This window comes from Hemitrygon akajei, chromosome 4 (assembly GCF_048418815.1).
Source record: "Hemitrygon akajei chromosome 4, sHemAka1.3, whole genome shotgun sequence".
Taxonomy (NCBI): domain Eukaryota; kingdom Metazoa; phylum Chordata; class Chondrichthyes; order Myliobatiformes; family Dasyatidae; genus Hemitrygon; species Hemitrygon akajei.
In genome coordinates, this window is record NC_133127.1 from 133,351,098 (window position 1) to 133,377,733 (window position 26,636).

General features: G+C 40.1%; 1 protein-coding gene across 2 annotated transcripts in view; it reads right to left on the bottom strand.

The window, feature by feature from the left end:
• fat3a (FAT atypical cadherin 3a) overlaps positions 1 to 26,636 on the bottom strand; it is a 687,349-nt gene that overhangs the window by 181,369 nt on the left and 479,344 nt on the right. For both annotated transcript variants that reach the window (XM_073043347.1, XM_073043348.1), the window contains 2 exons: positions 26,497 to 26,558; positions 2,100 to 2,414 (listed from right to left, as the gene is read on the bottom strand). In XM_073043347.1, the coding sequence (XP_072899448.1) occupies positions 2,100 to 2,414; positions 26,497 to 26,558 (377 nt within the window). The remainder of the gene's footprint in view (positions 1 to 2,099; positions 2,415 to 26,496; positions 26,559 to 26,636) is intronic.

The following is a 26,636-nucleotide window of genomic DNA, read 5'->3' on the forward strand; positions in this document are numbered from 1 at the left end:
TCGACATGTTGGTTCAGAAAACCATCCCGCATACATTCCAAGAAATCCTCTTCCTCAGCACCCTTACCAATTTGGTTCACCCAATCTATATGTAGATTGAAGTCACCCACTATAACTACTGTTCATTTATTGCACGCATTGCTAATTTCCTGTTTAATGCCATCCCCAACATCACTACTATTATTAGGTGGCCTGTACACAACTCCCACCAGCGTTTTCCACCCCTTAGTGTTACACAGCTCTACCCATATCGATTCCACATCCTCCAGGCTAATGTCCTTCTTTTCTGTTGCGTTAATCTCCTCTCTAACCAGCAATGCTACCCCACCTCCTTTTCTTTCCTGTCTATCCCTCCTGAATATTGAATATCCCTGGTTGTTGAGCTCCCATTCTTGGTCACCCTGGAGCCATGTCTCTGTGAACCCAACTATATCATATTCATTAATAACTATCTGCACATTCAATTCATCCACTTTGTTACGAATGCTCCTCGCATTGACACACAAAGCCTTCAGGCTTGTTTTTACAACACTCTTAGCCCTTATACAATTATGTTGAAAAGTGGCTCTTTTTGCTTTTTGCCCTAGATTTGCCTGCCTGCCACATTTACTTTTCACCTTACTACTTTTTGCTTCTACCCTCATTTTACACCCCTCTGTCTCTCTGCACTTGTTCCCATCTCCCTGCCACATTAGTTTAAAGCCTCCTGAACAGCAGTAGCAAACGTTCCCCCTAGGACATTGGTTCCAGTCCAGCGCAGGTGCAGACCGTCCTGTTTATACTGGTCCTACCTCCCCCAGAACTAGTTCCAATGCCCCAGAAATTTGAATCCCTCCCCCTTGCATCATTTTTCAAGCCACATATTCATCTGAAATATCCTCCTATTTCTACTCTGACTAGCATGTGGCACTGGTAGTAATCCAGAGATTATTACCTTTGTGGTCCTACTTTTTAGTTTATCTCCAAACTCCCTAAATTCACCTTGTAGGACCTCATCCTGTTTTTTACCTATATCGTTGATAGTTAAGTGTGACACGGAGGCTGACAGTACTGGTGCTGGCCATCTCCAAGATGCTTGTTAAAATATTGTGGACGGCATGCTGAGGACGTGAGTGGCAATGCAACGTACAAGGAGGATCACAGTTTGATTGTGAGATGCCAAACCTCTTGAATGTTTAATTAAGCCTCAGGAATGGAGTCCTCAACCAACTGAAAATGTGTCTTTTCCAAATCCACGTAATTAATAGGCATCACAAAGAGCACAAAAGAACACCAGACAGAAAATAAATTCAGTGAAATAGTAGCTCACACTGATTTAGAGTCCACAATGGTGTCACCAATTAATTTGAATTAGATACTAAACTATGGACGTGTTCAGTTTAAACACACCTTAATTGATTTTGATGTCCTAGAAATGCATATGGGAACATACTGTACATCCCCAATACCAGTAACTGCTTTGTATATTTGTGGAAGTTTTTAGTCACGTGTATAACTAGGTCTCAAGATCACATTCCAAGCAAGTTTCATTATTCAGTGGCAAGTCTTGTCAGTTTGCACCAGCCTCTTCTGACCTCTCTCATTAACAAGGTGTTAGTGCCTACAGAACTGAAGCTCACTGGATTTTTTTTTTGTTTTTCACACCTTTCTCTCTAAACTCTAGAGACTATTGAGCATGGAAATCCCAGGATATCAATATTTTCTGAGATACTCAAACCACCCTGTCTGGCACCAACAATTATTTCACAGTCAAAGTTACTTAGATGATATTTCTTCCCCATTCTGATATTTGGTCTGAATAACAACCGAACCTCTTGTCTATGCCTGTATGCTTTTATGCATTGCATTACTGCCTCATGATTGGCTAATTAGATATTTGTTTTAATGAGCAGGTGTATAGTTGTACCTAATAAAATAGCTACTGTGTATTTCAGACTGTCATTAGGCTATATTATTAGAAAATTTGATTCTGCATTGATACTCCATTACACTGCTATATGTGAGAATATTCAATGAGGGCACCAAACAAGCAAAACAAGAGCATTAATACTTTAAGAGCATTTGACCTTTACTAAATAAAACTGAAAATAAAATCTTACTGTTAAGATGTCGTAATTTCCAGCTGAAAACTGTTTCCTAGAGGAAACCATGCCAGTTTTGGGATCAATAAAAAACTTTCCATCATCATTTCCATCCACGAGGCTGTAGGAAATTTCCGCATTGGGTCCTTTATCCTTATCGAATGCAAAAGTTCTATAAATTGGCTCACTGCGTTTCTTGCGGTCCCGTTCTGGAAGTTTGATTTGATAGACTTTCTGAGGAAATAGGGGCTTATTATCATTCTCATCCAACACGTGTACCACGACCCACACAGTTGAGTGTTTTGGAGAAGAGCTTCCATCTGTCACTGTCACCTGCAGGCCATTAGCAAAATAATATCAAGTCAGGATGCTGTTCCTACTAACTCCAATGATTGGAGATATCAACCGGAATATGTTATAAGCTACCCTTCAACTTTTACCCAAAATATCCTCTCCCATATTTTCCATTTTGCCTTGAAGGCTAATTATTTTCCTCATTTGAAAGATAAATTATATCGTCAGCAAGATTTAAGCACTTCAACACACAAGCTGAAATCATGATGCAAACGTTCCAATTGTTTAAGATACAATTACGTAATTAAATGCAGACACTTTAACAAGTAGAAGGGGAATGTAACATTTAGGATATTTGACTCATGTTTTTTATGGTAAAAGTATAAGGTATGTCTAAAGCATTGAATATCCAAATAATTCCATTGTATGCAGCTTCAAACTGAAACAATTAGTATCAATTGTTACTATTAAGATCTGTTCAACTCAAGGAATTTTTCTCCATTTCCAAAATAACAGCTCCTTAATTTAAATGTACATTATCATTTGTAGAGAACACTGCCAAGGAGAGGTGGAGAGTTGTTTGGAGGAAGAGGGATGAAGAGGAAGGGGAAATAGTCAGAGGGAAAGAGGGAGAGGGAGAGAGGAGGGAGAGGGAAAAGAAGAGAAGAAGGGAAAGGAAGAGGGAGAGGGACACTTATGCACGTGTGAGATGAATCACTAAGTAGGAAAGATCAGCTCAATTTGCTTACAACATTGATAGTAAAAGATTACAGACATGCATAAACTTTGAGAATGAAGCCTGGTCTCACAAACTTGGAAAATATACTGTGCATTCCATGCATAGAGCTTGTCCAGATCAATACACCAATTACAGAAACTTACTGATCCACCAGATAGCATATATCTCAGAACTTTCAATGTTATTATGCAACACATTTGAGTTAGTTGAATCAATGAATTTGATTATATCTGCTACTCCATATGGTTACTTGTCATGCACAAAATAACTCAAGTAATTCTGACCTCCCCTGGTTGCCAAGTATTTTGAGAAGAATGAAATATTAACAAAAACAGGCACAGTGAAAGGCATTGGCTCAATTGCCAGAGGTTCCACATGGAATTGCTGACATTTTACACTGTCAGTGTTGGAATTCATATTGTCACATTCCACAGATGGATGCCTGTGGAACTCACAGAATCTTGTAGCTTGACTCTGTAGCTTTCCAAGTGCCAATGAAGTCCTGTGTCAGTGTGATGTATTAGCCTATCAGAAACTGGAAGGATGGAACCAAGTGGATTAATCACAGTTGGGTCTGAACTTGCTTCCACAACCATGCCTTTGCATTTTCACCTTGGAATTGCTGAACTGTCATCACGATCAGGAGATTTTTTTTTTAATTGCCCATGATGAGAAATGTTGATGGTCATTGTAATCTTTCTACTTATGCCCAATTCAGCAGGAACTCATGCTTGGAACCAAATATATTCCTGGTCTATAGCTGCACTCACGAAGAACACTAAGCCACTGGGAGTATGTGTTAACAGCCACAGATCCCTGTGTTTTAAATTCAGCTCTAAAGATTCACTCTGGCTGAACTAACGGTGGACAGAACCTGCTCAATGGAGTGGGAAGAGTCGTGACTGAGCACTCTGTACTCCATTCCTGCAGATCAGGGATGGAACCTACTCAAAGCATGCAGTTCCGGCTTCTGTCTTCGTCTCGGAGTTTTCAGAACGACGGCCTTCCACTGAGATTCGCAGTGTGAAAGCTACTTCTAGGAACTACTAATGAAGCATTCTAATCGGCAGCTTTTAATGAGACCACTGGTGGTTTCTCCCAATATTCGGTGATGATACTGCATTGATTTTTGTAGTTCAAAGAGCAGGAGGGTTCCTTGAACTTCAAAAATCTGCAGCAGACTGCCAATCTTTCTGAGAGACTTTCCTTATGGTCTGATTGCTCATTTCTGCAGTATTCCATTATGTTCATACTGGGTTCAGTACACAAGGGAACCAATGGATCATCAAACGTAACCTCATGCACTTTCATTCATGGCGTAGACCAGGGGTCCCCAACCTTTTTTGCAACGCGGACCAATTTAATATTGACAATATTCTTGCAGACCGGCCGACTGGGGGGGTGGGGTTCAAGTAGGGTTGCCCACTTTCTCACTCCCAAATAAGGGACAAAAGTAGCAGTCAAATACAGGACACTTGCGTTTACCCCCGAGAAAGACTACCATGACCATGAAGCCTTGCGCGGGCACCTGTGTGCGCATGCGTGACGTGTGCATACATGACGTGAGCATGCATGTATGTGCCGATTTTTTTCTCTACAAATCAGTTTTGGCTTAATCTTCCCGATTCTGTTAAGTGAAATTACACTGTACAGACATTATGTCTATTTTATATAGGCTGTGTATTTATCATATAATTCCTGCTTTTACTATATGTTACTGTTATTTAGGTTTTATGTCTTACTTGGTATGATTTGGTAGGTTATTTCAAGTTCACAAGTGGGCGTGACAGGGAATGAGGAAAGGTGCAGCTGACTCATATCGTTTCATATCGACAAATCATATTATTTTCTCTCTGCCCGGTACCGGTCCGCGGCCCAGTGGTTGGGGACCACTGGCGTAGACCACTCAATTTAAAATACAAAGGGTGCACCTCTGTCAAACTGGAAGGAAACTGGTCAGAGACACAAGCTGGATATCCCAGTCGTATTTAACATCTGCCAATACTGAACCAAAGCTTGGAGACTGGATCCTGGAGACCCGAGGCCTGTCCTGGAGTTTTGGGACTGAGTGTGTGAGTGGGGGAGGGAAGAATGGGAGAGGGAGGGGAGAGGGGAGGGAGGGGGAAGGGAGAGGGGAAGAAGGAAATGGCCTTGTTTTTCTGCTGTTTAGTTGCTCATGGTCTGTGTTGTTTTGTTACTTCAGGCATAATAACCTGGCACTGAAATCTGTGGTAACACCTGCACATACTTAGGTTGTGTTGGTTGTTAACTCCAAGGACCCATTCCACTGTATGTCTCAATGGTTTCAATGAGATCTCCCCATACCCCACCCCCCATTCTTCTAAACTCCAGAGAGTACAGGCTCACAGCCATCAACATTTCTCATACCTACGTGAACCCTTTCATTTCTGCAATCATTCTTGCGAACCTCCTCTGGACCCTCTGCCAGCTCATCATTTCTTAGATAAGGTGCCCAAAGGGGCTCATAATACTCCAAGTGCGGCCTGACCAATGCCTTATAAAGCTTCAGCATCACATCCTTGCTCTTATATTCTAGTCCTATCATAATGAATGCTAACATTGCATTTGCCTTCCTTACCACAGACTCAACCTGCAAATTAACCATTAAGGAATTCAGCAAAAGGACTCCCAAGTTTCTTTACACCTCTGCATTTTGAATTTTCTCTCCATTTAGAAAATAATCTATGATTTTATTATTTATACCAGTGCATGACCATACACTTCCCAACACAATATTGCATCTGCTACTTCTATGCCCATTTTGCAAAACTGCCCAAGTCTTTCTGCAGACTCCCTACTTCCTCAAAACTAACTGCCCTTCCACTTATCTTCATACCAGATGCAAACCTGACCACAAAGCCATCAATTTCATCATCCAAATCATTGATATAACAAGAAAAGCAGTCTGAGGAGCACCACTTGTCATTGTCAGGCACCTAGAATAGGCCCCCTTTATTCCCACTCCTTACCTACTGCCAGTCAGTCAATCTTCTATCCATGTTCTCCTGTAATAGCAAGCGCTCTTATGCTCATGTGCAGCACCTTTTCAAAGGCTTTCTGAAAATCCAATTAAACAACATCCACTGATGCTCATTTGACTATCCTGTTTGTTACTTCCTCAAAAAAAAATTCCAACAGATTTGTCAGGCAAGATTTTGTGTGAAGGAAATCAGGCTGACTTCAGCCTTTTTATCATGAGCCTCCAAGTAACCCAAAATCTCATCCTTGATAATCAACTCTTAACATTTTGCCAAACACTGAATTCAGGCTAACTGGCATTATAATTTCCTTTCTTCTGCTTCCCTCCTGAAAGAGCAGAGTGACATTTGCAATTTTCCAGTCCTCAGAAACCATTCCGGAATATAGTGATTCTTGAAAGATTATTATTAATGCCACCAAAATCTCTTCAGCTACCTCCTTCAGAACCCTCTGGTGTAGTCCCTCAGGTCTAAGTCACTTATCTACCTTCAGATACTTCAGCCTCCTAAGCACCTTCTCCTCAATAAAAGCAACTGCACTCACTTCTTCTCCCTGACAATCTTGAATATCTGACATTCTGCTAGTGTCTTCCACAGTGACGACTGACGCAAAATACTCACTGAGTTCATCTGGCTTTTCTTTGTCCCCCATTACCACTTCTTCAACGTCATTTTCCAGTGGTCTGATATTTACTCTTGCCTTTCTTTTACTCTTTATATATCTGAAGAAAACATTTGGTATCCTCTTTGATATTATTGGCTAGTTTACCTTCATTTTTATCTTTTCTCTCCTTATGGTTTTTTCGTTGCCTTCTGTTAGTTTTTAAAAGCTTCCCAATCTGCTAACTTTCCACTAGTTTTTGTTATATTACTTTTTATAAATAATATAAAATATAACTTATATAACTAATTTTTGTCATATCTTTCACTCTTATGCTGTCTTTGACTTCCCTTGTCAGCCTCATACTCCCTTTAGAACATTTCATCTTTGGGATGTCACTATCGTGCGCATTCCAAATTGCCCCAGGAACTGCAACTACTGCTGTTCCGCTGTCATCTCTGCTAGTGTCCCCTTCCAATCAACTTTGACCAGCTCCTCTCTCATTCCCTTTACTCTACTGTCACACTGATATATCTGACTTTATCTTCTCCCTCTCAAGATACAGGGTGAATCCTATCATTATGATCACTAATGATCACCAAGGGTTCCTTTACCTTAAGCTCCGTTATCAAATCTGGTTCATAACACAATACCTCATCCAAAATGGACTTTACCCTGGAGGTATCAAGCTGCTCTAGAAAGCCATCTTGTAGGCGTTCTACAAATCCTCTCTTTTCGGATTCAGCACCAACTTGATTTTCCCAATCTACCTGCATATTGAAATCTACCATGACTGTCAGAACATTGCCCTTTTTACATGCCTTTTCTATTTCCCATCAAAACTTATAACCCACATCTTGACTACTGCTCGGGGATCTGTATATAACTATCAGGATCCTTTTACCTTGGCAGCTTCTTCACTCTACCCACAAGGCCTCAACATCCTCCAATCCTATGTCAACTCTTTCAAAGGATTTGATTTCTTTTTTTTTAACTAACAGTGCCACCCCACACCCTTTGCCTACCAGCCTGTCCTTTCGCTACAACCCTTAACAACTTTTTTAGCTCCTCCCACTTTCTCTAGACGAAAGATGTAGCCACGAGTACTCACCCAAGTTATGTCTGCCTTTTCACAGGGACTATGTTTCCAGTTCACACTGGTAATGCTACCCAAATCTTTCTCCACCAATACCAACAAGTACACTGGTGCTTCTTCCTGCACCTGTGTGGAACTTGGCAATTTCATCAACTTCGCCAGCAACTAGGCAGAGGCGGCGTCATGATGGTGCTAAACTGTGACTCCTTCGTGTTCATCTCCAAAAACAGCGTACTTTCTATCTTTGATGTCTCTCCATGCAATGGGGTTCTGTCGAAGACCCTGAACTGCACTCAGAGTCAGTTGTTGCGGTGGTGGGGCCCGCTCCCGGGGACTCACAGCCGGACACTTTTTGATATCCCAAGGATGCGGCCTAGAAGATGAGCGCGCCTTTGGGGTTCTGAGGTTTTACAGCCCTGCAGGCAGGCTGACTCTAAGTCAGTGCTGCTGACTGAAGCTCCCGGGAGCGAATAGCACATCAACTGTCGGAGACTGTGTACTCGGCGAGTTATCACTCTCTTGTTGGTGGGTGAGAGATTGTTGCCAGTTCTCAGGTGACAGAACTCGGGGAGAGAAAGGCATGGCAGACTTTTAACACTGGAAATCAGTGAATTGTTCTGTTATATCTTCCCTGTCGCTGTGAAAGGGGACAACACTTTTTCCGTCTATTAGGGACAGAGAAAGACTGTGGCATGTCAAATTGTTGGGTGAACATTTTTTTGTTGTACTACAGATCATGGTCTTTATTGAGGCTTTGCTATTGCATGCTTGCTGAGTGAAGGGTGCTGATGCTTTATTGCAGAAGAGGGTGGGGGTGGGGGAGGGCTGTTGCTATGTTGCCGCTTGTGTGTGGGGGGAATGGGGGGCTTTGGGGTTCGAATGCTTTAGCTGTCACCCATTCTTTGGGGCACTCTTCTGATTTTGTGGATGTCTGTGAAGAAAAAGAAATTCAGGATGTATATTGTTTACATTTTTCCGATATTAAATGGAACTAATGAACTTTCACCTCACCCGGAAATTCACTTGGTCCATCTCCTTCACTCTTCTGCCTTTTCTTGATCTCTCTGCCCCCATCTCTAGAGACAGGGAGATCACGAAAGGGGAGAGAGTGGTACATCTCTTCTCACCCTATCACTTGCAAGGATCCCATTCCCTTTCTCATTTCCAACGTCTGTTCTCATGATGAGGTTTTCCATTCCAAGGCATCTGAGATGTCCTCTTTTTTCAGAAAACATGCATTGTTTCTGTGCTATGAACATCCAGTCCTCATGAAGCCCAAAATGTACACAACTCACTTCCCTCCATAAATGCTGGCTGGTCAGCTAAGTTCTTTATTATCACCTTCCCTACTTGTCAGAATGCAGCATGACTGGCATTTGTTTCTATTAATCACCCACCAGCAGCTGTCTCCACAACAAACTCCTCAGCTGACACCTTTTGTTTAACTTGCTTCCATCTATCATCCACCTGCATTGTTGTCTATTCCACCCCTCTCCATTCTTTGCTCCCTCTATCAGTCTGTCATCCTTCATCCATCCTCAGTCCACCAATCACCTACAGTCTCGAAAGTTTAAGTTCAAAATAAATTTGTTATCGAAGTACATATGCATCATTATATATCCCTATGATTCACATACTTGTGAGCATTCACAGTAGATTGAAAGAAATGCAATAAAATCAATGAAGAACTACACACAAAGAATGACGGGCAAACAATGTACAAAAGACGATGCACCGTGCAAATATAAAAAGAGAAATAATATTTTAAAAATCAACATTTATTATTATGCAGCATTTTGACCCAGAAAGTTCACAGTTCCTTTCCCTACAGAAGTTGCTTGACCAGCTGAGTTTCTCCAGAGCGTAATTCAATTGGACCAGATGCTCCAATTGCCAACTGTGCTCTCTGTAAGACAACGAGACAATGACTGATCTGTGCTGACCTCAAGTCTTATTGTTTCATTTCCCCAATCTTTCAAAAAAGTAGCCTTCTTAAATATTTCTAATGATCTAGCCTCATAGCCCACAAAATTTCAGAGTTTTCTCCACTGGGAAAGAAAAAAAATCTATGGGACTCCCTTTTAAATGACCAGTGCTTATCTTGTATACCCCGAGGCTTGAACCAACATTCTGAAGAAGTAGAAATTTTAATCCCCTATCACAGTACCTAGGGAAATCAAATTCAATTAATCAAGTCTGGAACAAAAAAGTTACTATCAGAAATGGTGATGGTAGAACCACCAGATTACTATTAAGAAGCATTGACTTCACTTATGTCCTTCAGGAAAGAAAATATGTTACCTTTACCCATCTGATTCCAGACCCTTAATCGTTCATCACAATCCACTGAGATAGCCAAGCAAGTCATTTAAGTCAGGGGCTATTACAGTTGTTTAATAACTACTGACAACTCTTGCACTGAAAAACTCAAACTTGAGTTCAAAAGCTTGTGCTCGTGTTCAGAAAAGAAAAAAAGAACTGCCATAACAACCCTTAGCATTGATCTGAGTAACATTACGAAACACTTTAATAAAAACCAGCTACTAACATTCACACAACCTCCATGGTAACAGAACACATTCAAATTGAAACCACTGCTCCACAGCCTTTTGCTGTGTTAAGCTGAAATCTGGATCACTCAGGAACAACATAATGATTTACAACTGAATTTGGACAGATTATCATTCACTCTAATATGCTGTTTCTCTTTCCATGTAATACGTTTTGCCAACTCCAAAACAGACTGTTAGTCCTACCTACTAGCCCAATGTATTTCTTTTAATATCATAGAAGGCCATAAATAGATAAATCTACAGCAGATGACTTTAAGAACTGAATTTAAAAGATGATCAACACATTTGTGTTTCATTTGTTTCATAGTTAGAATGGTTATTAACTTCATTCTTCTTTGTGTTATATTACTTCCACTAAACACATCACCATTGATGTCACAGAATCACTAAAATCACTGTAAGGCTCTATCAGTCTGTGGTTTATAAGAAGAGATGCCATTAACGGTGAACAAAATTAGACTGAATTTAACTCTCAAATGCTCTTTGGTTAAAGCAATGTGTTGATTTTCTATTGTTAGTGCAATATGGATATTAATTTCCACCTACAGCGAACCTATGGCACTATCATGTTACAAGGAACAATTTAGGTGAAGGAACATAAGAAATAGGAGCAGGAGTCAGCCATCTGGCCCGTTGAGCCTGCTCCGCCATCAATAAGATCACCGCTGATCGGGCCATGGACTTATCTTCACCTACCTGTCTTTTCCCCATAACCATTAATTCCCCTACTATGCAAAAATCTATTGAACCTGGTCTTAAATACATTTACTGAGGTAGCCTCCACTGCTTCATTGGGCAGTTTTTCACAAATTCGTCACTCTGAAAAGCAGTTCCTCCTCATCTCTGTCCTGTCTACTCCCTGGAATTTTGAGGCTATGTCCCCTAGTTCTAGTCTCACCTACCAGTGGAAACAACTTTCCTGCCTCTATCTCATCTATCCCTTTCACAATATCATATGCTTCTATAGGTCTCCTCTTATTCTTCTAAATTCCAGCGAGTACATTCACAGGCAACTCAATCTCTCCTCATTGTCTAACCCCCTCATCTCTGGAATCAACCTGGTGAACCTCCTCTGCATCACCTCCAAAGCCAGTATATCATTCCTCAAGTAAGGAGACCAGAACTGCATGAAGTACTCCAGCTGCAGCCTCACCAGTACCCTGTATAGTTGCAGCATGACCTCCCTGCTCTTAAATTCAATCCCTCTAGCAATGAAGGCCAACATTCCATTTGCCTTCTTGATAGCCTGCTGCACCTGCAAACCAACCTTTTGTGATTCATGCACAAGCACTCCCAAGTCCCTCTGCACAGCAGCATGCTGCAATCTTTTACTATTTAAATAATAATCTGCTCTTTCATGTTTCCTTCCAAAGTGGATGACCTCCCATTTAACAACATTGTACACCACCTGCCAGACCTTTGCCTATTCACTTAACCTATCTGTATTTCTCTGCAGACTGTTTGTATCTTCTGTAGAATTTGCTTTTCCATTCAATTTATGAAGCTATGATAAATGTCACTGCTCACTGCTGCTGTGAATGAAGTTGACCATTTGCAATTTTTCCATTCTAGAAAAATAAGTTGTTCTTTCTCATTTTAAATAATAGCCAGAAAATAAATACCAAAGGAACTATTAGAGTTCATTTTTAAAATTAGAAGCCCATACCGTATAAATTGGAAAAAGAACAAAATTACTGTAGTTGGTTGGTTTATATGAAAAATTAAGGGCCCCAGACAGTCCTTCCAGGTGAGGCGACACTTCACCTGTGAGTCGGCTGGTGTGGTATACTGTGTCCCGTGCTCCCAGTGTGGCCTTTTATATATTGGTGAGACCCGACGCAGACTAGGAGACCGTTTCGCTGAACACCTACGCTCTGTCCGCCAGAGGAAGCTGTCATGCGGGGGGGGGGGGGGGGGGGGTTTGGAACTGACCCAAATACAAGACACAGACATTGAAGTACATATGACCCTCCTCTGTACCATCTCGTAAGCCAATAGGTCAGAGTATGATTAGATACTTTTTGTGAACAGGGGGTTGCTCGCAGCTGCTTGCCTTCTGTTTCTGATGCAGGTATGTATGAATCCATAGGGTTTGTACACTAGCATAAAAAGACGAATAACGCTCATTTGTATGAAATTGTATCACACAGATGAAGTCAGTGACCGGCCGAGGGTAAACAGCTAATAGAAGGTTGAATTGAAAGCCTATTACTTAAAGAGCTTGACTGTACCAAGGCCAATGCCAAGGTCAATGTAGCTGCCTTCAAGTGTTCATGATTAGTTATCATACCAGTTACCATCTCTTTCCTGTTGATGCCCTCAAAGTCCCAACTGATCTGTCTCCTCGACTAGCCCCACAATTTCTCCCCACCTACCTAAAGCACACTGAAGTTCTCCTGTCGATCATTGCCCCAACTCAAACCAACTCTCCTGACCCTTTACACCAATGCTCTTCAGTCCTCTTCTCACTCCCAGCAAGCAACTTCCAGCCACACACCCAGCTTCCCCATAACGTTTACTTTTGGTTCTTCGCTCTCCACTGTGTCCTATAATTGCTGCCTTATTTATCACAGTAACACTGAATGCCGATAGTCAAAATGATACTCTTACTACAAAGTCAGGCCATATGCTGCACAGAATGTGGTTACCTCCAGTATACAGTAAAAATAGAAAATGAAGTCTTCTTCAGAACTGATATCATACCCTAATGAGCACAGAACGATTAAAGCAATATATTTAATAAACCTTCAGATTAAAATAAAAGTGCAATGAAGGCCGATGTTGCTCTAGCACATACTTGTGAGAAAGTGTGCAACAACTGCAATAGAAGGATAGATGTAGACTGCTAATAATGTACAAATTCAATCAACTGCCATTTTATTAATATACCAGATGTCTTAAAACATACTGGTAGAATTCAGAAAGGTGTGAAGGCAAATGACAAGATCTTAAATGTAGAGAAAATATGTTCTTTCAAACAAATGGGCTGCTACTGCAAATGGGGCAGCACTAACCATAGCAGTAGCCACACGAAGAGGAAGTTTTACACTCATTACACCTGAGTTTCAAACATTCACTGAGCATCTGTAGGCAGCTTCCTTATTGTTCCTGCTTATCTCATTCTCCAAAAACTCTATTAAGCTTCTTAAACATGATTTTCCATTCGTAAAACCAAGAGGACTCTGAAAAATCGCATTATTTTAAAGTATTTTTTACCATTTCCTCCAATGATGGATTCCGGCACCTGTTAGCAGGATAACTCGTCTATATTTCCTATTTTATCTCCTCCTCAGTTCTTAAATAGCAGGGTTATATTTATTGTCTTACAATCTACTGGGACCATTCCAGAATTGAGGAAACTTTAGAAGATCAAAAGAGTTACCTCTGGTGCTTCGTTTTCAATGCTAGAATAAAAGCTATCACATCAAGGAGATCTGTCAGCCTTTGTTTCCGTAATTTCTTTGTAAATTGTACTCACACAGTTTCTACTAATTTAATTTCATCATCGTTCTTTTCCATATTAACCAATGTTTTGGCTTATCATTGTTTCTTCCTATAACTTCCCTAAATGAGGCATTGAACCTGTAAACAGTGCCTCACTTTTTAAATATATATTATTTCTGTTTTTGCACAACTTTTAATCTACTCAATATACATATAGTGCAATTGATTTATTAACTTATTATTATTTTTCTTCTATATTATGTATGGTATTGAACTGCTGTCTGGTGATAATAAACCTGATTCTGATTCTCAGAATTTTTTTCTTGGTAACATTATAATATTCTTCTTTTCCCTAATATTTTCTTTAACCTGCTTACTTGACTAATCCTCATGAATCTTCAAATTTGCTGAAAAAGTATTTCAAAATGTTTGCAGTGTGTCTGTTGTGGGAGGTACTCCTGTCAATCAGAGCCGACAATTGTAACAAAACGTGTAAAGGATGTTGTCCTGAGCAAGGACTCTGTTGTGTTTTTTTTTTAATCCTGTCAGCAATTGGACAAATTTAGCTGACATAGTATTGGTAGTATTTTTCTAGTGCTTTATGATCTCTCCCTTCAAAGAATTTTTATCATTTTGATCTTCCGAGTCTATATAAAAATTAAAATGCTTCATTTTAAAGGAGGGAGTAAATCACAGTAGTTTTTTGTTCTTGCTATCTCTCATCTCTGCTCACATTGATGCTTTTTGCTTTCAAATCATCCTTTAATATCATAGCTATCCTACCACAACTCCCCGGCTTTTCCCTTTCTAAATATCATCCTAAAGAGCTAGTTTGATCACCATTCAGAAACAACTCTGTCACAGTTATAAGGCCACATACTTGGTCTGTACTGGTAGCATTATTTCAAGTATTTTGTTATAAATTCTTTGTGCGTTTAGACACAGCGTGTTTAACAGTTTGGCCTTTTTCTTTGAATTGGTTTTATGTAATTCCAGTGTACTGCTATTACATTTTTGTTCATGCCTATAATACCATTCATAAATAACCAAATTTTTACTTCTCACAATCGTCTTAAAGTTACCCAATAAACTTGTAACTTTGCTCTTATGTAGATCTTCCTTCACTGCTTATTTGTTTAAACTTCCATTATAGACTTCATTATTCAGTTTGCCTGAGCATTGTTCTGTGGTTTATGTGCAGCTTATCCGAAATGAATAACTCATTCTCCCAATGAAGCATAATTAAAAACACTGCACTTTAAGCTTAAGCCTACAGGAATTGTGTGTAGCTCAGGTAACAAACTGAAAATATTGCTCTTGAGATCTGAATGATTTCTATTTATGTCCTCAAAGACTCAGCCGGTAGATCCTCCCAGTTCTGCCTAAGTCCTGGTTCACGTGTGGATGCACAATGATTGATTTCAACTCCAATTTTATGTCCATCAGCAGGATATAGATCAGCTGGAAATTTGGGCAGGAAAATATGAAAGCAGCGGTTAATCTGGGGAAGTATGAGGTAATGCGCTTTGGGAGAGCAAATGCAAAAGGAAAGCAAATGGCCGGACCCCTTAGAGTATTGGTGGATGGAGGGATCTTGGGGTGTAAGTAGAAACACAGATGGATAACATTAAGGGGAAGAAAGCAATTGTTGATGCTTTTGGACAAAATTCTGCATTAGGACTGAGAGGTGAGGTGGTGAGTCAGGAGCCCAGGTGACAGGTGACCTGAAGAGGGGGGTGTAAGATGACGGAGAGGTGGCACCAGATAGGGGAGGGGTGGAGCTGAGATGAAGTGGTAGGTGAATGATAAATGGAGGCAAAGAACGAGAGAGAAAGAATATAAATAGAAAACAGATGGAACGAGGTGGTCAGAGGGGACTGTGAAAATTGGAGAAAACTGCAATAAAATAAAAAAGATAAGCAGGAACACAGAGGCTGCAGTGATAGACACTGGTAAGTAAAGGAGGTGAGAACGGGAACCATGGGAGTGTGGGAGGAGGAGGAGGTGAATGCTGGTCCACGCCCCATCATAAACAGTTTCTTTGTCCTACCTATTTCTACCAACATTTTCTCTGCACTTAGTCACCATTTTTATCTCTTCTTCCCAGTTCTGTTGAAGGTTCCCTGACCAAAAATTGTTTCATTTTCTGCAGATGCTGCTTGACTTGCTGTTTTTACAGAATGACTTTTTAGATCATCGAACAGAACAGCACAAGAGTTCTGTTGTGCTGACCTGAATAAACCTACTCCACAATTAATCTAAGCCTTCCCTCTTACACAGCCCATTACCCTCTATTTTTCTTACATTCATGTCCTATCTAAAAGTCTTTTAAAACTCTCAATTGTAACAGCCTCTACTGCCACCACCCCTGGCAGAGGGTTTCAGGCACCCTCTATTCTCTGTGTAAAAAGAACTACTTCTGATATAGTCCCTAAACTTTTCTCTACTCACCTTAAATGAGTGTCGTCTGATATTAGCCACTGCCACCCTGGAAAAATATGCTGGCTCTCCACCCTGTCGATGCTTCTCATAATCTTATACACCTCTATCAAGTCACCCCTTATCGTCTGTTGTTCCCAAGAGAAAAGCTCTGGCTTCCTCAGTCTTTGCTTATTAGACATTTTTTTCTAATCCACACAGCATCGTGATAAATCTCCAGTGCATCCTCTCTAAAACTCCAACATCCCTTCTACAATGAGGTGACCAAAACGGAACACAATACTCCAATGTGTAACCAGAGTTTTATAAAACGACAACATTACCTCATGGATCTGAACTCAATCCCTTTCTAATGAGGGCCAGCAAACACTGTACCTTCTTAACCATTTTATTAACTTACAAGGCAACTTTGAGGGATCTACAGTTCTCGACACCAATATCCCCATGTTCTTTTACATGCTAAGAATCCTGCCATTAACCTTGTCTTCAAGCTCAGACTTCTTCTGGATTGAACTCCACCTGCCATTTCTCAGCCCAGCTCTGCATCCTGTCTATATCCTGCTATAACCTGTGACACTATACCATCCACAACATCTCCAAACTTCATTTCATGTGCAAACTTACTGACCCACCACTCCACCTCCTCATTCAAGTCAGATATAAAACTCACCCACCTCCAGGCAGAATACACTCTATTCACTACCAATTTGTGGGAAATTCTGAATTCACAAGCCAAATTTCTATAGATCCCATGTCTCACGACTTTCTAGATGAGCGCCTATGATGGGGAACCTTAATCAAACGCTTTACCAAAATCTATATACATCACATTTACTGCTCTACCTTTTTCAATTTGTTTTGTCAGCTCCTCAAAACACTCAATTAGGCTTGTGAGGCACAACTTTCCCCTCACAAAGCCATGTTGATTATCAGTAATATGACTACATACTGCCTCCAAATACTCAGAAATCCTGCCCCCAAGAATCCTCTCCAATAGTTTGCCCAGTACTGATGTAGTACTCACTGGTCTTATCCCTATTCCTTTTCTTCAAAAATGGAACAAATGCCATCCTTCAATCCCCCAATACCACTCCCATGACCAGGGAGAACACAGAGATCATCGTTAACACCTCAGCAAGTCTTCCCTTGCCCAGTAGTAACCTGGGCTAAATTCCATCAGTCCCCAGAAACGTTTCTAACATAATGTTTTTCCGAAGCTTCAACATTACCTCTAGCATATGAACCTATTCTACGTTGACCTCACAATGGTCAAAGGCCCACTCAATGGTGAATATTGAAGCAAAGTATTCCTTAAGGACCTCCTCCTCTTTCAGGCACATATTTTCCCCTTAATCCCTGAGTGGTATACCCCTCACTCTAGTTATCTTCTTTTCTTCAGAACTCCTTGGGGTTTTGCCTAATCCCCTACGCAGCAAGGCTTTCTCCTGTCCCTTTCTTGCTCTCCTTAATCGTTTCTTTAGCTCCTTCCTTGCCACTTTATAATTCTGAAGAGCACAGCCTGATTTCTGCTTCCTAAACCTTAAGCATGCTTCCTTCTTCCTCTTGACCAAGTGCTCTGACTCTTGTTTCAATCATGGTGCCTTACCCTAACACCTTTTCCACGTACCAGTATGAACAAACCTATCCAGAACCCCATGCATGTGGTCCTTAAACACCCTCCATATTTCTGATGTGAATAAGATTTCAGTTTTACATCAGATTTCCAGTTCTTGTCGTTTTTTTTTTAAACTTTCATTTACACGGCTGCACTTCAGGAACTGCTCACTGACAGTCCACGGTTGAGATAATCACTCTTGTCTCCGTCCTCCTCCTTTGCCACATTGTCTTACTCTGTGGGACTTCCTCATATTGCCTTATCATGTAGACGGCTCTGAAGAGTAGCCATCATTGTTTCTGGAAGAAATAAGCTGAAAGCTTGTGGTCAAGGATAGAATCCTGGCCTTGTCTTTATCACTGCTAGAAGACTTTAGGGGTATTTAACACTTCTGCAACAGCAATCATCACATTTCTGACCATTAATATTGTTTCTAGTCAGCTGGCCTATAACTAGTCAATGCAAAAGTTTTGCTAAGTGCTTATTTCCCAAGAACACTTAACACATGGCATCTAACTGGACAGTAGTAGTTCAATATGTCAGCACACGTTCTGAAATTAGTGCTACAGTATTACTGATAACATGACCTACCTACTATGAGCAGTAGCTGAACTGGCTTAAACAACTTGCAGGACAATGCAAGTTGCTTCAAAAACAGCTACATACAACAAATTGAGAGCCGATCAGCATCAGTGAAGCAGCAGAACAATAGCTGAAATGGAGCCAATGTTATGGCTCTGGATTCCTGGATTCTCAGATATAAGACGTTTTTTTTCTTTGGCATGACCGTATACTTCTATTAAGTTTCAGCATAACAAACTGGGGCAGAAATAAATATTCCAGTATTTTTTTAAAAAATCGATTTTGCCCTTGTAGAGTATTCATTCGATTCTCTGCTCACTGGGAGATCAAACCAAATATTTAATTAATTCCGTGAAAAGTCTTGAGATGCTATTGAGTGATAAAGTGCTTTATAATTGCATCATATAATCCAGAGTAAAGCATGGCCATTAGGGAAAGGATTGAATCTACTGCATTAGTCAAAAGATTTCTGAACAGGGAGTGATAACAGAATCATTTAAATGGGCCATCTGAGCTCTTGCAATAGCCTTTCAATAATAAAAAAAACTGTCATATAATGAAAGCCAGATAACAGAGAACTCACAACGACATTTATGTACTGCACAAACTAATTTCCTGGAAGCTGGTTCATCAGAGTTTGTCCTTATTAAAGATTAACACTTAAATGCAATTTGCATTATTCAACCTCTGTTACCGTGCTTGAAAATAAAGGTAACCTGCATTGAAAGGCCATTCTCTTCATCTCAACAAAATTGTTGTGAATTTTTCTACAGATTCTTGTCTTTCTGAATGGAGTTCCTTGACAATGTGTGCAGGGAAGACAACTAACTCCATAGTCATGACCTTATTGAATGGCAAAGCAGGCTCAATGGGCCAGATGGCCTACTTCTGCTCTGATTTCTTCTGTATCAAATCCAGCACCAGCTGTAAATTCAGAATCTTGCATAAATAAATAGCCCGGTAATAACAGTAGCAGAGCCAGATTCTGCAAAAGCTGCTATCACTATTTGCACTTCAATTGCTACAGTGGCACTGAAATAGAAAAGTAGCATACATTTTTTTAAATTGACTGGGGGTCTTCTACTAATGAATCATTCATCTATTTGAAAATTTGTAAATAAAACCATAGTTTGTAAAAATTCAATTTATTAATCCCAGAATTAAAGTTTAAAATACATTTATTATCAAAGTACATGTATGTCACCATACACTACACTGAGATTCACTTTCTTGCGGACATACTCAATAAATACACTATGGAATAATAACTATAATAGAATCAATGAAAGACCGCACCGACCTGGGCATTTGACCAGTGTGTAAAAGACAACAAACTGCAAATACTAAAAGAAAGAGCAGATAATAATAAATAAATAAATCAATAAATATCAAAAACATGAGATGAAGAGTTCTCAAAAGTGAGTCCATAGGACATGGAAACATTTCAATGACGGGAAAGTGAAGTTGAGTGAAGTTATCACCTTTGCTTCAAGAGCCTGATAGTTGAGGGGTAATCACTGTTCCTGAACCTGGGGCGTGAGTCCTTGGGCTCCTGTACCTTCTTCCTGATGTGCACAGTAAGAAGATAGCATAACCTGGGTGATGGGGGTCCCTGATGATGGTTGCTTGTGCAGATGTGCTCATTGGTGGGGAAGGCTTTACCCGTAATAGACTGGGTATTGGATGTTTCCATACCAGGCTGAAAGTCAGTATGCTGTCCACTTACATATCTATACAAGTTTGTCAAAGTTTTTGATGTCATGTGGAGCCTTTGCAAATTCCTAAGGAAGTAGAGGCTCTGCTGTGCTTTCTTCATAATTGCACTTACATACTGAGTACAGAACAGGATCTCCAAAATACTGACACCAAGGAATTTAAAGTCCACCTCCAATCCTCCGATGAGGACTGGCTGATGGACCTCTGGTTTCCTCCTCCTGAATTCAATAGAGAAAGTCCTTGGTCCTGCTGACATTGAGTGAGAGGTTGTTGTTATGGCATCAGTCAGCCAGGTTTTCAATCTCCCTTCTATATGCTGATTCGTTGACACCTTTGATTCAACCTTCGTTAGTGGTGCCATCAGCAAACTTGAATATAGCATTGGAGCTGTGCTAAGCCACACAGTCGTAACTGTAAAGTGAGTCGAGCGGGAGCTAAGCACCCAGCCTGGTGGTGCACCTATGTTGATGGAAATTGTGGAGGAGATGTTGTTGCCAATCAGAACTGACTGGGGTCTGTGAGTGTGGAAACCAAGGATCCATTTGTTGCATGAGTCAAAACATTTTTGAACGTTATGACTCTAATGCTAACAAACATAAGGGCCAGGAATTATTTGCACTTAATAGGAAAAGTCTGTGTTTATGATGTCCTTCAGGTAAAGTTACAGCGGCAGCTTCAAGATAACAGTCAGCCAAGAATTTTAGGAAGAAAGAAAAGACCCACATGTTCAATCATAGGTTTGAAAAGATCAATTCCAACCATCCACCTTCTTGTCCTTCACTGTATTTTCTAACCATCTATTGTCACCATGCTGACAATTCACACATTTTTCACATTCTTTCTCTAGGATACCAGTATGCCAATTTAAGCTGTTCTTCAGAATCTACATTCATGGTCTAAACACTTTTAAAAGCAGTTGAACTTCAGAGTTAATGTTGACACTCTAACACATATTCATGTTTAAATCCTACTGCGGCTTCTTTCAAATTTGAATGACAACTTGAGAAAAATTGTTCTTTATTGGTTTCTAATGATTGAACATTTAAAGTGTATTTCCACATTTTAGGGAGTAAAATTTCCAAAAAGCATTAGCATTTAAATTATACAACAATCACTCTCAGGCATTTCTACAGATATTAAGAGTTTTCTAAACTGTGTCTATTTGTTTCAATCCTTCATGGAATCATTCATGTTCTTAGCTTTTTATTTGCAATAAGTTTCTCAATTGTATGTGTGAGTTACAAATGACACTACAAGCAAATGTGAAATTAGCACTAGCTTAACATGTGACTGTAAATTTCTGATTGGAAATCTCCAACCTGAAACATCAACTCCATCTCTCTTTTCATAGATGCTACTTGACTTACTGAGTGCTTCCAGCATTTTTTGCTTTTATTTTAGATTTCCATGTGACTGGAAAGGCCTTTTTAAAACATAGTTTAATAAAGCACATTAATATACCTTATGAAATACCCCTCCTTTGACTCGATGATTTCTAGTCTGTAGACCACCCATCTTGCACCATGACAGCTGAGAGTTTAAAATGGCTTCTGGAATTAGTCAACAGATTAGGAATACCCAGAAATGGAAGTTGTTGGAATTATGAACAGTTATAACAGTTATGAAGGGAAGAATAACAAGAGAGCTTGTGATGTGGTGGCAGATGAGACTGATTCGATAGCAAAAGGCATGATGGAACAGAGCTAAGGAAGCTGTAATGAAAACAAAAGATGAAAGGGTTGACTGCAAACCTATTACAAACCCAGTCAGTAAACGTGGGAACGTGACAGTAATCTGACCAGTGTCCAGTCCGGAAGATTGTCAAGTGGCTAAATGAAAGATGGGACCTGTTCCTCTAGCTTCAGCACAGCTTCATGAGAGTGCGCTAGGAGTTTAGGTCAAAGATGTCAGCAGTACACCCGAGTCATAGAACTAAAATGGCAAGTAACTGAAAGCTTGGAAGCATGCCTACACTGCATCAGGATTTTTGTCAAAGCAACCATCCAACCAGAATTTGGTCTTTGCACACAGCCATATGGTTAGTCATGTTATGATATATATGCTTAGTTTCTATGCCAATATGATTTTAATGCAAGTTCTTTATTGATTACAGCTCAGTCTTCAATGCCATCATCCCTACAAAACTAATCAATAAGCTCCAAGACCTAGGCCTCAATACCTTCTTGTGCAACTGGATCCTCAATTACCTCACATGCACACTCAAGTCAATTCAGATTGGCAACATCATCTCCTCCACAATCTCTATCGTCACAGGTGCACCGCAAGGCTGTGTTCTTACACCTTGCTCTACTCGCTTTACACTTATGACTGTGTGACTATGCACAGCTCCAATGCCGTATTCAAGTTTGCTGATGACACCACTGTCATAGGGCGAATTAAAGGTGGTGATGATTCAGTATACAGGAGGGAAGTCTGAAAATCTGACTGAGTGGTGTCATAACAACAACCTCTCACTCAATGTCAGAAAGACCAGGGAGCTGATTATTGACGTCAGGAGAAAGAAACCAGATGTCCATGAGCCAGTCCTCATCAGAGGATCAGCAACTTTAAATTCCTCAGTTTTATCATTTCAGAGGACCTGTCCTGGGCCCAGCATCTAAGTACAATTACAATGAAAGCATGGCAGTGACTCTATTTCCTTAGGAGTTTGTGAAGATTCAGCATCACATCTAAAGCTCTATAGATGTGTAGTGGAGAGTATATTGACTGGATGCATCACAGTCTGGTATGGGAACACCAATGCCCTCTAACAAAAATCCTACAAAACGCAGTGGATGCGGCTCAGTGCATTACGGGTAAAGCCTTCCCCACCATGGAGCACATCTACACAAGATGCTGTTGCAGGAAAGCAGCATCCATCATCAGAGACCCCCACCCTGGTCATGCTCTTTTCTCACTGATGCCATCAGGAAGGTGGTACAGAAGCCTCAGGACCCACACCACCAACTAAATGCTCAACTTTCTAACCAGAAAAGCACAATCTGTGCAGATTGCTAGTAGCACCTCCAGCCCGCACTGATTACCCCTTCTCCCATCTTCAACCCTCCTCCTCTTCCTGGACACCTGCTCTGGTCTTCAGCCTGACCTGGATCTTTTCATTGCTAACTGCGGATAGGACATCAACTGTCTCAACTTCACCACTTCTCACTCCAATTCCAACCTCACTCCTTCTGAACACACTGCTACCCACTCTCTCCACACTAATCCTCACCTCACCAACAAACCCACAGATAAAGGGAGTACTCATCTCCTTCTACCTTAGGCCACGAACATCAATCACTCCTGATGAGTTATTAACTTCAAACTCTCTGCATAATCACTCGAAGAATTGAACTGCATGTGCATGTAACAAGAGCTGTATAACTCATCTCCTTCTACCTCAGGCCATGAACTTATCAATTACCCATCTGTGGACACTTTCTGGAGGTCCAAGATCCGTATGCTCCACGACCGCTGGACTAAGTGTGCATATGTAAGGAGGGGACTATGTTGAAAAATAAATGTGCTAGGTTTTCTAAAATCCACTCCTTCTACCTTAGGCCACAAACTTTTCAATCACCCCTCGTATATGCCAAATTGGAAACTTCATTGATCCATTTAGGAAATACAAGTTTTATATTTACAGAGTTGCTGTTGAGTATATTCAGACATAGTTTTGTTAAAAAGGTACGGTTGACAGCTATGCAAAGGTGAAGCTTTCTCTGTTATTTAAGACAGCAGTGAAATTACAAATCACTTAACCATTGCAGGGATCATTCAACAATCATTCATTATGAGCATAGGCCCCACATATTTAATGGCAGCTTGCTGTTTATTGGACAGTTCAATGCTGTCAAACTCCACACAAACCTTCCACTGTTATCTAAAGGCAATATCCTAATAAACAAAAAACTGAAAACATTTTGATCAGAGAACAGCTGTGGTTTAATGATAGGATGCTTATTAATTTTATTTCTACAGTTCAAATACTTGTATTGATTAAGTGAGAATTCAGCACTGGATGCCTCCACTCTACAAATAGCATTTATGCTGGGCTTGTCAAACGTCACGTAAGATTTGTCAAGTGTAAATGTAGTGCTATAATACAGAATGATAACCTGACTTTATGAACCTCAGCTTTTCATCCTTTTAGGATTTATTAATTTCCTTGGTTCTGGATGGTGATCCACTGGATTTAAATAAGGTAATTAGTGAGGTACTTAGACACCACTGAGGGTTTATGATACTGCGTACTGATAACAGAGTAATCTTCCAGAGGAAATTTTAAACAAAAATGTTATTATGGTTTATTCTTCCTTTAGGTGAACATAAAAGATCCCATGGCACATTTTGAAGAACAGAATTCTTAAGAGTATTTGTGCCACACAATCATCCCTCTACCATCAGCATTAAAATTATTTAGTTAGTTGCTTTGTTGATCTTGTAGGATTTCACTAGGTATACATTTCACTTGGCTGTGCTTCCCTATACTACAATAATAGCAATATCATTGCGAAGAGCTTTCTTCACAACAATCAGAGCTCTGGGATGCAATACGATTCTGGGAGCCATTATATAAATGGATGCCTTTTCCTATCCATCCAGTCATCTGTTTTACTATTACAACGCACCAATTCAAGACTTAGAACAATTCTGGAATAGTTTGATAAAGCTAGTGGAGAATGATTAACAATACAGTTCATTGTTAGTAACACACACAAAATGCTGGAAGAATTCACCAGGCCAGGCAGCATCAAGAAAAAGAGCAGAGTCGATGTTTCAGGCCAAAACACTTAAGCAAGGTTTTGGCCTGAAACATTGACAGTACTCTTTTCCTAGATGCTGCCTGGCCTGCTGAGTTCCTCCGGCATTTTGTGTGTGTTGCTTGGATTTTCAGCATATGTAGATTTTTCTCTTGTTTGTGACAGTTCATTGTTAGAATGAACTAACTTGAGTCACCTCCCAAAGTATCAAAAACATGATAAAGCATAAAGGAAATAATAGAGAGATAAGCAAATATTTCAATAACTCTCTTTTAAGTTAGAACACAGTACAGGCCATTTTATTCAGTAGGATTAGAAAGGTACAATTTTGTTGTAGAGGAATGAATTCAAAAGTATCTTAGTCTTCATTTGAAATGATTGTGCTTCCTTTCAACTGAGTAGATTGCCGTATTGACATGCCACCATAGGAAGTGGTAGATGCAGGTTCAATTTCAATAGTTACGAGAAGTTTGGGTAAGTACATGCATGGGAGGGTATGGGGGTGGGGGGGGGGGGGTCCGTAGTCCAGTTGTGGATCGACGGGATTAGGCAAAATGATGGTTTGGCATGGACTAGATGAGGCAAAGGGCCTGTTTCTGTACTGCAGTTTTCTGTGACTCTATGACTGACACTGAGTGACTGAACATTGTAGAGGAAAGGCCAACACATCCATTCCTTGGTACTGAAGTTGCCTACAGAAAGACTCAAAAGGATGGTAACGGAAGGCGGTTTCAGTTTAAAATGAATCCCAAGTTAGAAAAGTTGTTGCTTTGGGCACCATCGATAATTTGGTTACAAACTGCATTAAAAAGCTCCTTGTCGTGTAACTATAGTCCAAAAAAACTGAACGCTACTACATTCAGCAATCCCATTGAAAAACATCACGTTTCCCCACATCCTCAATGTCAGATCATATAATTCAGTAAACACATTTTTGTTTTGTTTTATATAGTATATGATTACACAAATCACACTTGACTCCTTACAAAAATACTTAAGAATTAATTTGGATATTAAAAAAACACCACTGTTCTCTGTAATCCAAATACATTAATATTTACAATATTGCTCCATCCCGAGGAACTTAGACCGGGGACCTTCTACTGTATTATTAATGAGAAGTGTTTCCCACCCATCCCCCAACTCTCCACTTTACTATATTTGCATATTGCTCAAATATAAAGCCTTTCATGATCCAGTGTAATTGAGTAGCATTTTAGACATTCATTATGTTTACTTTAAAAAATATTTGTAATATTTAAGAAAGATAACCTGATGTACTCTAATATATACACCTGAAAATGGGCTTAGCACCAGACCCATTTGGAGAGCACTGCGTCTCTGCTGTGCATCATGTCCTTGCATATTCCAAAAAGATTATATTCAAATGTAGAATTAGTTACAAATAGAAAAAAAACATGTAACTTCAGATAGGCTTAAACGTCTTTGACCTAGGCATCAGTACTGCCAAGTTCAATTAACTGCTCCATGAAGCACAACCAATAAAATAGCTGCAATGCTTACAATAAGGCACATAAATACTGCAAGACCTACCTCAAGGACATGCTCTGCTTGCTGTTCTCGGTCCAGTTTCCTTGTTGTGGTCATGATCAAACCTGTAACAAATAATTAGGAATAATGCTGATTTAACAGTTATCTGGGAGATTCATTACCGAAGAACTAAACAAGACTGA